Below are 14,740 nucleotides of genomic sequence, written 5' to 3'. Positions count from 1 at the left end.
CTGAGGCATCTGTCGTTCAGATCTGACTCGCCTCTGGTCGGGTCACAGAGAGTCCCTTGTTTAGGTGACATTCCTGAGCCCACCACAAAAATTCCCTTTGGATGCAAGGTATCATCTGAATGACAGTGTCCAAATCGTGGCAGTGTTGAGTCCATACGCTTTTGAGATACCATTGTAGCTTCCTCATATGCAGTTTGGCATTGGGAAGCACCAGAATACAAGATGCCATGAACCCCAAGGCTTGAAGGACTGTCCTTCCAGTCAGCCTGGACCGTAGAGACAATTGTTGGAAGTAAAGGGTAAGATTTCTTTGTTTGTCCGGGATCAAAAATGCCATCTGAGAGGCTGTATTCAGTCTCATACCCAGAAAGCACATGTCCTGAGAGGGTACTAGACTGGACTTTGTTTCGTTCACAGAATACCCTAGGCACCTTAACACTGCCATAACATACTGTAGATGAAGTAACTTGACTGTCTTGAGCCAGAATCAGGCAATCGTCCAAATAAGGATAAATTTGTATTCCCCTTAACCTTAAGAAGGCCATCACCGGTGCCAGGACCTTTGTGAACACCCTGGGTGCAGTAGATAAGCCAAAGGGCAATGTAGAGAACTGATAATGTAAAGTCCCAGCCCGAAAACGCAGGAACCTCCTGCAGCTGGGCCTGATAGGAATGTGAAGATAAGCCTCTGAGATCCAGAGTTACCATCCAGTGATCTTTGCCTAATAGAGGCAGAAGTTGTTGCAAAGTTAACATCTTGAATTTTGGAATGTCCAGGTATGTGTTGAGAATAGACAAATCCAGAATTGGCCTCCAAGTGTTTCCTTTCTTTGGTACAAGAAACAGGCGAGAATAAAATCCTAGGCCTACTTCTGACGGAGGGACCTCCTGGATAGCCCCCATTTTTAGAAGTAAAGAAATCTGTTTGAGCCTCCACCTTTTGCTGAGAAGGAACGTCTGGCATGCCTTTGAAAGGAGGCAAGGTGTGAAAATAAAACTTGTAGCCTCGATCTATAATGTCCAACACCCATTTGTCCTGAGCGACTAAAAGCCAATTTTGCCTGAAAAGTGCCAACTTTCCTCCCAGAGGAGCTGCCAGACAGGAGGGATCTGGCAGCTGGAGATGCAGGTCATTGGGTCTGTTTACGAAAAGGCTGACCCCTGCCCTCACCTGAAGATTGTGTAGGGGAACTCCACGTCCTAGGCCTGAAAGAACCTTGAGCATGAGCTCTGCCCCTACCACGTCTAGATCTGCCCCTAGACTGTAAATCAGAAGGATAAGCCCATCCCTTAGTAGGCCAATTTCTGCTAAACTTAGGGGGCTGCACCTGTAAAAAATCCTTAACTGTTTGCATAGACTTAGCTTTGTCTTCCATTTTCTTCAAAACTGACTCCAGAGGAGAACCAAACAGAACTTCAGACTGAAGGGGAGCATCCAAAATTCGAGCTTTAACATGCTCTGACAAGTTCTGATCCTTAAGCCAGGCGTGCCTACGAATAACTGATCCAGTGGCAGCCACCCTGGAAGAGGCCTGAAGAGCATCAAAACCACACTGCAAAGAATGCTTACCCATCTGATCAGAGGCATGAACTAAATCCTGCAATTCCTTACACTCAATGCCCTCTGCCAAAGCATCTACCTTAGATTTTAACTGACTTAGGAGAAAATTCTGGTACTTCAGCATATGAAACTGGCAATTCAAAGCCCTCATTGCTAGAGTGGAAGAGGTATACACTTTTTTACCCCACCTATCCAAAGCTCTAGAATCTTTATCCATAGGAACTGGATTCTTTACAACAGAAGCCCTGACACCCTTAGGTCCCTGGCTAATAGTTTCCGGGTCAGCTCTCGGGCTCTTATACAAATATTTATGAGCCTCAGGCACTCTAATACCTGTCTGGCTTGACCGGGGCAGGAGGCAAAGAATCAGGATTAAGGGAAGCTTCAGAGAAAACATCCTGAACAACATCCAAAACAGGGGGTATTAGCCAAGGGCCTATGCTGTGGTAAAAACAAAAATTCCCCAAGTCTCTTTCTAGAATCTGAGAAATCCTGACCTTCCCACTTAAAATGCTCCCTCATGGAATGCAGGGTTTCAGAAAAAGAAAAATCCTCTGGGGGGGGGAAGCAGAAGGACTAGAATCCTCTGCATCTGAATCAGAATAAGGAGGAAAATCCTGAATGTCTTCAGCCGAAGACTCAGAGTAATCTGAGGAATGCTCCAATCCTTCCACCTCTGGCTCCACCCTAGGCCTCTTATCTGGAGGGGGCAAAGAACCCCTGATTAAGGTAATTAAATCTTCTGCCATTTTCAGCATATGCTTTTTAGGTACAGAACCTGCAGAACTAGGGCTGACGCCAGAGGAAAACAAACCAGGCCTGACCTTGGAAGGTACCTTAGAGACAGAAGGCCTAACCACCTTATGCAAAGAAGGGACTACAGAGACCTGAGAGGCCCCCTCAGCCTGACCTGACTCCTGGCCAAACTAAAGGCTCCCCCTGAGACTCAGCTGAAACCTCGGCTGGATCCACAGATTCCACCGTAGTTTCTAAAGAACCGGCGTCCGTAACGGACGACTCATCCTGCTTGGACTTTAACGATTTTTCCTTACGCTTCTTAGCGGTAGCGGGCGGAGGATCCGACGGCATATTGTAATTACACCGCTTACCAAAGACAAGCCTAGCACAATCTAACCTGCGTTTAATGGTGCGCTTATTAAATCTAGCACAAAAGCGACACCCGACGTCGTGCTCAGGCCCCAAGCAAGGAATACAAAGAGAGTGGTAATCCCCATGAGGTATCTGTTTCCCACAAGAAATACAATTATTCACTTTTTCTGACATCCGGATTTAAATGAGGCAAGAAAAGACAAAAATATTCCCCAACGGGGTACTTAGCCCAACTTGGTCTTCGGTCTGAAACTCAGAATACGAAAATTTCAGGACGCCGAACGGCACTTGCAAAACGCTGCTTCTGCTTCGGACCATGCGGCAAGAAAGACTGAGGATATGGCGTCGGTCATGCGCTTTAGTACCACGGCGTACTGACGTCAGATCTGAGCGACCATGACCGACGCCAGCCTAACACTTTGGTATTCGGGCCGACCGAGGACAGCGGACTACCCACAGGTTATGACTGCAGCAATGTGAGATGAAGAACATCTTACAGCAGGGCCTAGGCAAGGAATACAGTACGAATGAAAATCTGAGATATTTGCTTTCCACAAGTAATGCAATTTACTTTTACTGACATTGGTTTAAAGCAAGAAAAAGATTCCCCAATAGGATACTTCAACTAAAAGCTAAAGACTTCGATTCTGAAACTTGAAAATGAAAATTTCGGGAGTCGGTCGACCAGCACTTGCTAACTTTCTGCTTCTGGCACCATACGGCAAAAAAGATTGATGTAATGGAGTCGGCTGCATGTTTTATACCCCTGGCAACCTGATGTCATGGAAGCAACAGCAACCAATGCAGAACCCAAGACTTTGTTAATCAGTCTGACCGAGGGCTACTGCAAGCAGATAACCCAAATGTGATAACTGCAACAGTGAAACACAAACAATCAGCAGTAAGGCTCTTTTACAGATGCATGGCTCAAACTTTTTCTGGAAGAAAGTAATACATTTTGAAAGGTTTCAACAAGATTAACGCTTGAAGATTTTTTTTGCTCCAAGTAGTCCAGTGTTACTTGTACTTTCTCACAGCAGTTTGGCAATCCTTGTATTCTTTTTTTAAAATGATTCTTAAAACTATTAATGGTAAAGCAGAGAATTGGGTATCCATTTCTAAAACTATGAGAGAAAACAACCTGGTCTACACAGGCCTAGTCCTCCCCTAAAGCAGAGGGATCAAATGCGCTCATGTGTAGGTGGTGTGTGCGAGCATGAGCTTGTGTGGAGAGGGAAGGTACCCCTCTTTCTTCTCTGGAAAGGGATCCCCGATTGTGATATTTGATCAGAAGACTGCTACAAGTTCTTAAGGAAAAACATAGTCCTGAGCAAAGCATCATCAGGACTTAAAAGGGGGGAATGGCAAGGGGGAGGACAGCAAGGACCACACAGCACATACTGATGCATGATGGGGGATATAATAAGCCATGGATATCTTGGCTCTGCTTCTAGGAATGGTAAACACTTAGGACACTGGTTATAGGAGAAAATCTCTGGCATTGATCGGAGGACAAGGACCAAGGAGATAAGGCCCTCACCCTCTGTTAAAGAAACTGGCATCAGAACCAAAGGCTCATGAAGAGGAGTCCAGACCAAACAACGTGTAAGGGTTTGGGGAGGACATGCTCTTGGACCTACTAAGTGCCACAGCCCCAAGAAACATTGGCACAGATCTCAGTCCAAGAAGTTAGACTCCAAGACCCCCTGAAGCTTAAGATGGCCTTTGGATTTCAGGTGTAGGATGCCAGCCTCTAATCATTACTCATCTCAAGGGAGCTTCTTATTTTAGAAAAGTGGGACACGAGGACAATCTGACTGTGGCAGATCTGGACAAGATGAGCAGAATTTTCTAGTTTAATTAATCCTAAAAAGAGATTTCTTTTTCCCCTTTGAAGCAGTCTGGCAAAATGGAGGCAGAAGGCAATGTCATGCGCTTTCCCCAAACAAAAGAAACAGACCCTAGAAAAAGAGAGAGTAAGACCTTAAAGTAGTCTGAAGTGGAAGAGCTGATGTTCAATTTGAACTGCATTCTGCTGATCACCATAACTTGATTACTTATGTCAAACAATCTATGGGCTCTGCAGCATAAAAATGTTGGCCCTCACCAGGACTTATAGACTATCCTGGTCAACTAGTGGCCTGGGCAATGGAAGAACTTGGCAGAGAGCAAGAGAAGGAAGAGTGACCAGTGGATTGTTCAAACAGTGGAAAGGCATTGGGACACTTTGGGTTAGGACCAAGAAGCGTAGCACCTGTATGTGGGACTGAGGGTGGAAGCCAGAAAAGTGCAATGCACTACGGAGCACACTGCTGTCACCATTGCAAGCACTGCAGCACACTAGACAGATGCTGTTAGGGGCATTAAAAAAATGACAAAGAAGAATCAGTGGAACTCAGGGGAATTTGAAGGGAAAATAAATGAGAAAAATAAAATGCTCCGTGTCAATGACAATGATCAGGGCTCAAATATTTACTAAACTCCGTGTGCAGGATGGACCCCTGAGCTGTGATGTGTCCATGACAATGATCAGGGCTCAAATATTTACTAAACTCCGTGTGCAGGATGGACCCCTGAGCTGTGATTAAGTATTTAAGTACTACAGGTCCAAACACTGGAGAAACCAGCCCGGGGAATGGGAGACAGTCTACATCTGCTCATACATACGAGTGGAAGGGGACATCTCAATTCTCCCTGCTCAAGCACCACCTGGAGGGATTTAGTACAGTGCACAGCAGCCATAGGATGGCACAGCAAGAGTCCACACACCATGGCCTGACATCCAAATCTGAACCCAAATCTCTGCTCAGCAGTAATCCCAAGCCATCCTAAACGCTCACAGCCAATGCCTACTCCAGGCAGCTAGGCCACAGTTACAATGCTCCAAAATTAGAATGTCTGATCGAAAGTGGCCTCATGGGTTAAGGAGACACTCCAGCTGTGGACAATGGGTAAAAAGGTAGATCATTCACTGGAATGAAAGAAATTCAGAATCTATACAGAAATGGGGAGGGGCAGTACACTAGCTGCAAAGCTACATCACACTCCGTAATCCAATGACATTAAGAAAAGTATAGCCACCCCATCTTTGATGGGGAACACAAAAGCAAAGTTAGCAATCAGAAAAACTTTGCTGCTAACTCAACAGCTGATATCTACTCCATCCCAGACAGTTTTTGCAAGGGTCATCGGTTTCCTCTCACATTACAAATGCTGACGGGTGAAAAGTCAATCTTCCAAATTGCCCATAAGCTTACAAGTACTGTGCCCCTTACCTGTAATGTAGACGTATCCAACCCATAAATGGGTTTATTTCTACAGCCTCTGGTTCCTTGACCACAAGGAAAGGAAGCACTTACTGGAAACTAAACTACTAAATGAACAGATACAAAATATAGCATCTCACCATAACATACAAAGGTGAACACTTTTTGGATACTTAAAATCAGCAGAAGTGCCATTTTCCCTCAACCTAATGGGATTAAAGTTTACTTGCCACTTAAGTGGCTTTTTATTCATCTCAATTAAACACACTAGCAGGACACAAACAGGGGTAACATTCAAGTTTCTGTGAAAAGGTGACCACTTACTTAGCTTTCTTTTTAGGAGGTTCTTCCTCTTCAGATTCGGATTCTTCCTCAGATTCTTCAGATTCATCCTCCTCCTCAGTGTCCTCATCTGAAGACTCATCTGAAGACTCTTCAGCCTGCTTGTCTGGGAACAGCACACCTGGGCTACAAAATCAGGATAAACAGACATATGAAGACCATTCATTTTGCAGAGAACGCCCATCTCTGGCTTCATCCTAAACGTGACAAATCTGACTGCATATGGACATCATACAGCCCACCCACCTTGTTCATTTTCCTCCAGTGACTACATAAGCAGTGGATCCCACTTAACCACTCCCCTCAAGGGAAATCACTTACTCATTTCCTTTCACTTGTAAATGGCCTGCCAATTTGGCACAAAGGTTTATGGCCAAGTGCTGCTGCTAGTCTACACCCTGCAGCAGTCCTATGTTAGATTCACATTTCGACTTGAAAGGAAATGCTAATTAAAATGCACAAGAAAAACAAATACAAGCCATCAAAACAAAACGGCAATCTTAGAGAAATGGTACCCCTTACAGTTCAAAAACTAGTAGAAAACAGAGCCAACTTTTGAAGTGCAATTTCTAAATTATTCCCCCGTTCTCCCTCTGAAAAGTCTCCATTTGTACATATATTTTAGTGTGATAATCATTTGCTTGTAAAACATTTGTCATTTTATCACTATACATGCATCCATTTGAAAGTGTGGAACTTTTGTCTTCAGTCTAGGATACTCTGCCAGGCTATACCTGAAAATTACCCATCTGGGATTGGTGTTTGCCTCCAGTTAACAAATGAAAATTAACGCATTCCTCCTGTAAACGCAACTCTGGCAAATCCATCCAATTTCTAAACAGATTACGTTAAGTGACTGGTCATGGTAGTGAATGGAGAAAGTCAGACCATCGCCAACAGTCCTCAACTGATGTAGAGGGACTGCCAGACAAACTGGACAATATTTTCTCCACAGTGGAAGACGTTCACTCTAGGGCCTCACTCCACTGGTTAACCAAAGCACATCAAATGTCCTCTCTCAAGCAGAAAAGAATAGTTGTGTAAAATCTTACCAAAACCATAGATGTCCTTCTCTTTCACGTTGCAGTATTCTTGATGTGGGATTTCCTGCCTTCAGGCGACTTGTACGTCGGCTCCTATACAAAAGCTTCAGCTTGACTGTTGCAGCTGAATGGTATGTCACACGTAAGGCCATAAACCAGGGACCTCTAGTGTGACATCTGCAAGCACAATCCTCAGAACTTGAAGCTAAGCAGGCAAAGTAGATGGCCCAACAGGACAGGCTGCCAAAGGTGACTTGAATAAGGCCCAAGGTCGCTTCTGTAACGGAGAGGCATCAGGGAGCAGTTAGACTGGTAGTCTGGGAGGGGGAAAATGGTGGGTGGGAAGGAATATTGCAACACGGATAAGAAGGGCATCTATGGTTATGGTAAGATTTTACACAACTATTCTATGTTCTATTCCTATGTTGCAGTACTCTTGGTGTGGGAAGAGTACCACAGCTTAGTTTGATGAAAGGGTGGCGGACGCAGAAGACTATTCCACAAAGCCTTGTAGGATTGCCCTGGCAAATCCTGCACATACTTGGGAGATTTGGTCCGATTTGTAATGTTTGGTGAAAGTGTGGATAGTGAACCATATAGCTTCTTCCATAATGGAAGCTGTGTCCATGCCTTTTTGGAAGGCCTTGAAAGTGGCCACTGCTCTTAGAGTGTGCCTCAACTCCAACTGGAGGTTTTTTTCAATGGTTTGAGTAGCAGAAAGGTTGCCTTTCTAATCCAGGATGCAATGGTCTGCTTGACTGCCTTGCCCAATGCCCTGGGGTGGAAAGATACAAAGACTTGTTTGGATTTCCTAAAGTTTTTAGTCCTGTCCAGGTAAAATCTCAGTTGCCTGTGGACATCTAGGGAGTGGAGTATTCCCTCTCTTGGTTAGTGGGAGAGAGGAAAAATTGGGTAGGTGAATGGATCGATTTAGAGACAAGTCACTGATTACCTTGGGCATGAAGGAGAGGTTAGGATTCAGTGAGACCCTGTCTATGAAAAATGGTGTAAGGTGAGCATGCCATTAAAGCCTTCTGGCAGAGGTAATAGCCACTAACAGTACTGGTTTCCAAGTGCAACTGCAGAGAGGCTGTATTAGCCGGTTCGAAGGGGAGCTGGGTGAGATTTTCCAGGATGAAGTTCAGGTCCCATGGTTGGCGGGGGGCGGGGGGAGTAGGCTTATGTGGTCTGTGTAAGACCCCTTTAAGGAAAAGTTTTACATGTAACATGGGTAACAAGGGAGGCTCCAGAGGTAAGCAGGCTGATAATGCGGAGAGATGCACTTTCACTGAATAGGAAAATCCACCCTTGATAAGTTGGGACTTCTCCCTGTTCTGGGGGGGGGGGGGGGCGGGGGGGGGCAAACAGGTCTATTTGTGGAGTGACCCACCTGTGGACTGTCTAGGAAAACTACCCTGTCCAGCATCCATTCGTGTTGGAGAGGATGTTCTGCTCAGGAGGTCTGCTTGTTGTCCTGCGAAGGGATGTAGCTGGCTTGCAGGGATATGTTGTGCTGAGATGCTAGGTCCCAAATTAGTAGGGCTAGCCTGCACAACTGGTATGCCTTACCTCCCTGTTTGTTCATGCACCACATTACAGTGGTATTGTCAAGAGCCGGTAGCAGTAGGGGTATGAAGGTCTATAAAGCTAATAGAACTGCAGTCATCTTTTAATTGATGTGTTTGGTTATCATGGGAGGTTGCCACTGGGCTTGGACTAAGAGTGCAAGGTGGCACCCCAGCCTGAGTCTGAGGCATCTGTATGTAATATTTGTGTGGGTGGGGGGGCTGCAGTGGAAGCCCCGGGTTTAGTTGTACTCGCTGGATCCACCAAATGATTTTTAAACAGGGAAGTAGGGGGATAACTTGTTCCAAGTGACTCTGGTGGTGTGACCAGATTTTTGAGGTACCACTGCAGTTTTTACATATGTATTCTGGCCAATGGTAGCATGGGAATAGTTGCTGCCAATCCCAGGAGTCAAAGGAATTGCCTTGCAGTGACCTTCTGGGAGAACAAGGCTTCCTGGAAGTGGGAAGCTAGAGATAGAACCTTGTCCTGTGGGAGAAATGCTTTAATTCGGTCTGTATGAATTCTGCAACCTAGGAATATCTTGTCCCTGTCTGGGTTCAGGCAGGACTTCTTGAGGTTTGGGGTGAACTCTAGACTTTGTAGTAGGGACATAGTGAAGAAGTCTTAAGAGGGAATCTCCTGACTGTGCTAGGATTAGGATGTCGTCCAGATGTGGGTAAATCTGGATTCCTTGGATCCTGCAGAAAGTAAAGGCTGAAACTAGGCACTTTGTAAACACTCTTGGGGCAGTGGATAAACCAAAGGGCAAAGCCGTAAATCGGAAGTGCGAGGATGGGCCAGAGAAATGCAGGAAACGTCAGACAGGCCCTGATGGGAATGTGCAGGTATGCATCTTTTAGGTCCAAGGTGACCATGAAAGCATTTGACGGTATGAGAGGGTAACAGTGGAAAGTAACAGCATTTTGAAGGATGGTACCTGTACATAAAGGCTTAGAAAGGAGAGACCCAAAATGGGTCTCCAGGAACCACCCTTGACTAGGAAGACGGGAATACAATCTCTTTCCTTCTTGTCCTGTGGGGACAGGCTCTATTGCATCTTGTAGCTGCAGGTCTGACAGAATTCGTGGTAGGAGATGGCATTGGTTTTTTTGGGGGAAAATAATGCCCTTCCAGAGAGGAATATATTTCCAGGCTATAAAATATCCTTTTTGAATAATTGTTAATACGCATTGGTCTGTGGTAATTTTCTGTCAAAAGGGGAGAACCGTGGGTAAGACTAGCTGAGAGGAGCAGATAAGCAAAGCAGTCACATTATTAGGACCTCCATTGTCCTGAAAGAGTGGTCTAGGCTGAGGTGGTGGGCCAATGGGCCTGGATGAGGGATGTCTTCTAGTTCCTCTTCTGGGTCTGGAGGAGGCAGTAGAATGCAGATTATGCCCAACAAAAGGTGGTCTTAGCCAGGGAGTTTCTGTAAAATTTGAGTACAGGGGATACCAGGAGAATAGCCTGTAATTCTTTGTTTTCTTGCAGATTCTTAAATAAGTCTGCAGATTGCTTTCCAAAGATGAAGTTTTGATCCAGGGGGGGCGTCAAAGATTTTGGACTTGAAGTCTTCTGGCAGATTCTGTAGTCTAAGCCAGGAATATCTCCCAAGGACAGATGCTGCAGAGTGAGCAGAAGCTTCTGCAGCATCATAGCTGCATCTTATGGAGTGTTTAGCCACTTGTAGGGCTAAAGAGAACTTGGAGGAGATGGTCTTAATGGGACGGTCAGGAATTGACACTAGCATTGGGGTGGCTTGGGATACTAATCCCAGGGCATAGTTAGCATTGGGGTGGCTTGGGATACTAATCCCAGGGCATAGTTGGTCATGTGTGTTTGATAGTTAATGGCTCTGAAGGGCATAGTAGAGGAAGCGTAGACCTGCTTGCATATCCTATCCATGGATTCGCTGTCTTTATCCATGGGCAATAGGGAGACAGAAGGTAACAACCTAGACTACTTATCAGGGGCAGTGCCAAACACTGCTGGGTCTAAGGGTGGCTGAGGAATTTTTGTTCTGTAGAAGTGATCTGGGCGCTTAGGTGCAGGAGGCTGTGAGTAGGAGTTCTACAGGCTGCAGTAAAGGTATCTCAGTATGCATGAAGAACAGGGGGTAACGCTGAAGGGGAAGGGGGACTCCACTTGCAGCAGTTCAAAGTATCTTTTTTGGCTTTGTCATTTGGGAAGTATCCCATTTCAAAGTCTTATTTTGGTGATGGTTTCACCAAATGTAATGTCTTCAGGTGGAGAATCCCCCTCTACAGAATCATCAGGAGAGTAATATTCCTTGGGAGAAGCAATCTGGGATGCATAAGAGATGGATTCATCCGAGGAAGAGTAGATAGATTCATGCTGTTCAAGGAGGGGGGGCATGGGAATAGAATAATCAGAGGAAAGCCTAGGGCTTAACAGAGGTAATGTAGTAGTGGGGGAGGCAAATGGCCTAAGGGCCATAAATGCCTGCATAAGAGAAGAGGTGAAGGCCTCCCAGTCTCAGGGGGCTTCAGAAGCAGGCGTAATAGGTTTTGATTTCTGCTCCTTTTTGGTTGGAGTTTATCTAGATCTGGGTTTGGCAGCGACTGTACCTGAAGTCTGGATCTCGGTCGAAGGAACCACCAAATCTGGTTCCCCCTTGACAGACAGGCAGTGTCTGAGAAAGCTCTGTGGACATGCCGGACATTGGCTGTGCAGCAGCCTCCGCGAGGGAAGTCGATGGAGTCCACAGATCCACCAAGCACTCCAACAAAATTGGTAGTTGGCAGGGCGTCCGGGTGCGAAGCGGCAAACGATGAAGGCCTAGGCATCTTGGCCTTCTATCGCAGAGGTTCTTGGGCGGCCTCGAAACAGGATCCATCCAAAGAGCCAGCCATTTAAGGAGTTGGTTTTCTAAGTAAAGGTTTAAAGCTGCCAGATGGCTACATAAGGTCTTGTGCACAAGATTTACAAATAGGGCAGGGGTTATTGAGAGTGTTCCCAGCCTAAGCATAAAATGCATTTGTCATGGGAGTCCTTATGGGGAATTTGGCACCCCCCCCCCCCCATCAGCTGAAAGCTACAACCACCAAGCCCAAGTATTGCAAAAGATCGGTAAAAAAATAGAAATGCAAAAACCGAATGGGTTACTTATCTATAATCAGTCTGGAGAGCAACTGTACGATGCAAAGTAGTCTGACTGAAATGTTCTGAGGATTGTGCGTGCAGATGTCACACTTAAGGTCCCTGGTTTATGGCCCTATGCGCGACGTCCCACACAGCTGCAACAGCCAAGCTGAAGCTTTGTATAGGAGCACACTTACAAGTCACCTGAAGGCAGGAAATCCCACACCAAGAATATTGCAACATAGGAATATAAGAACATCCTTTGCAATCACCTGTTACATGATTTGGAATCAGTTTCCCCTAGAATGGATCTTTCTCCTTTTCAGTTTTCTCGCTGGGAGAGAAAAAAAAGCAGAAGGCTGAACCATGCCTTTTACCATTAGCTTGGCCCAAGAGCACGACAGCCAAAAGCTTAGGAAAGCTGTCTTCAGATGAGCCACATCCAAGCAATAAACATCTACTGTGAGCATCTGCAGAGAATTTATGCCCACACAAAACACACTACTTAAAACCAAAAAGCCTTTTTCATAACCAGGGGCAAACAATAACTACAAAGACTTTGAAATACAAAAAGCCAGTCATCTACCTACCAAACAAATGCATACATTAAAGGAGAACCACTCCCACAGACTAAAAAAAACACATGGTTTGGCGTTTCCTGCAGTTTACCACTCTGGGACCATTTACAGGTTTTTAAATATTTTTACACAACCACGTCGCCTGGCATCTCAAGTAATTCTGAAAGTTCACTCTACCTCTAGGTATCCCACAATGCAGTGCTGGTCTAAAAAAAAATCACGCAGGCCTCTGTTCCTAAAGCTCCCATCACCACATTGATTTTAAATGCATACATGGCTGTCTTTCAGTTCAACATTTCATGCCATTCAATGACTACTTCACACAAACAGTACAAATGCCACAGAACAGAGTCTTTTACAGCTGCTGCTTTTTAGAATGGCTAAACAGCAGTCTTTTGTGATGCCTGAATTGTATTACTTTGACTCATCTCCCAAACCTAACGTCCCTTGCTGTCATAGTGCCAAGAGTAATTGGAGTGGTTACCTACCATGATAGACAGTTAACAGCAGGAGAATTGGCTCATGCAGTTTCCTTGTTCTAGCCTTTACTTTCTGTATGGGTAGGGGGAAGGACCAGAGAGCTGTGACATGACAGAATGGGTGGGGTTTTAGGATGGTATTGGTGGGTAATGGCCAGAAAAAGTACAGCTGTGTACATTTACCGTAAATGTAGATGTTAGTGTATTTCAATGTTGCAGTCATCACATCTGGGTTATCCCTCTCAGGGTAGCCCTCGGCCAGCCCGAATACCAGAGGCTTAGTATTTCTCAGTCGGTTGTGGTAGGACCGAAGTCAGGTAGTCAGTCGTATAAAGTAAGGCAGCAGACTCCATTACATTATTTTTTTTTGCCCAGTCAGGAGTCCCCAAGTGGGAGCCAGGTTCTGGTGGAAGAACTCCACCAGGAGAAAGTAAATACCAAAATGTCCCTTGTAAGGAGAGAAGAAAGAGGGGGTGGAGGGAGGGAAACTAGGACTGCAACAGTGAATACACTATCTACATTTATGATAAGTGTACACACAACTGTACTTTGTTCTTAGTGTTTCACTGTTGCAGTCAACACATTTGGGTCGATTCCCAAAGATAAGGAAAAGGGTGGAGGCAGTCTAGACTAGGGGCTAGCTAGGATGCCCTGCAAGACTGCAGAGGCAAACCCTGCCCTGGATTTGGAGAAAACAGGCAGGTGGTAATGTTTGGTGAAAGTGTGAACAGAAGTCCAGGTGGCAGCCTCTAGGATGTCCCTGGTGGGGACTCCTCTGAGGAAAGCTGCAGAGGTGGAGGCTGCTCTGGTGGACCAAGTCCTGACCCCCTTAGGGGGAGGCTTTCCATGTTGCTTGTAACAGAAATGGATGCAGTGTGTTATCCATTTGGAAATTGTTTGGAGATGGCTTTGCCCTCCGCCCCTGCAGCAAAGCTAACCAGCAAATGATCAGACTTTCTGAAGGATTTAGTCCTGTCTAGATAGAATCTGAGCTGTCTGTGCACATCTAGAGAGTGCAGGATCCTTCCCCCCTTGTTCTGTGGGTTAGGGAAAGGTGTGTAAATGAATGGAATGGTTGAGAGCTACACTGGACACCAGTTTGGGCATGAAGGATGGGTTAGTCCCAAGGGAAACACTGTTGGCAAGGAATATGAAGGGTTGCATGGCCATGAGTGCTTGCAGCTCGGAGACCCTTCTGGCTGAAGTGATGGCCAGATGGAAAGCAGTCTTCCAGGAGAGAAATTTGAACTCTGAAGATGCTGGTTCAAAGAGGGGCAGGGTGAGCTTTTCCAACCCAAAGTTAAGGTCCCAAGCTGGGGTAGGAGCTCTTCTGGGTGGCCTTAAGATGCTAGCCCCTCTTAGGAATTGTTTGTTCAGAGTGAGAGAAAAGGGGCTGCTCAGTGGGGAAAATGAGAAATAGCAGAGACATGAATTTTTATAGATGAAAGCAAGGCTACTATGTAGCAGGTCAGCTAAGTAATCCAGGATGGGAGGGAGGGCTGTGCCGTATCGGCTCCCTTAGCCTGAATCCAGAACCTTTTCCATTTGTCAGCATAAGACTTTAGTGCTAGGGCGTCTGGTCTCACGTATAACATCTAAAACCTGTAGAGGTTGGCAGATTGATCGTTGGTTAGGGAATAAGCCAAACTGCCCAACTGAGGGTCTGCAACTGGGGATGCATGAATTCCTT

The 14,740-nt window shown here is 45.7% G+C and overlaps 1 protein-coding gene across 1 annotated transcript in view; it reads right to left on the bottom strand.

Annotated features, from left to right (window-relative positions):
• Positions 1–14,740, bottom strand: part of HP1BP3 (heterochromatin protein 1 binding protein 3) — a 290,037-nt gene that overhangs the window by 37,760 nt on the left and 237,537 nt on the right. The window contains exon 11 of the mRNA XM_044063174.1: positions 6,262–6,405. Within this exon, the coding sequence (XP_043919109.1) occupies positions 6,262–6,405 (144 nt within the window). The remainder of the gene's footprint in view (positions 1–6,261; positions 6,406–14,740) is intronic.

The sequence above is a fragment of the Protopterus annectens genome, chromosome 2.part1, assembly GCF_019279795.1.
Source record: "Protopterus annectens isolate FY-2018-M chromosome 2.part1, PAN1.0, whole genome shotgun sequence".
In the NCBI taxonomy this organism is placed as follows: Eukaryota; Metazoa; Chordata; order Ceratodontiformes; family Protopteridae; genus Protopterus; species Protopterus annectens.
Note: the sequence above shows the minus strand (reverse complement) of the source record. Positions and strands in the feature narration are given on the sequence as shown.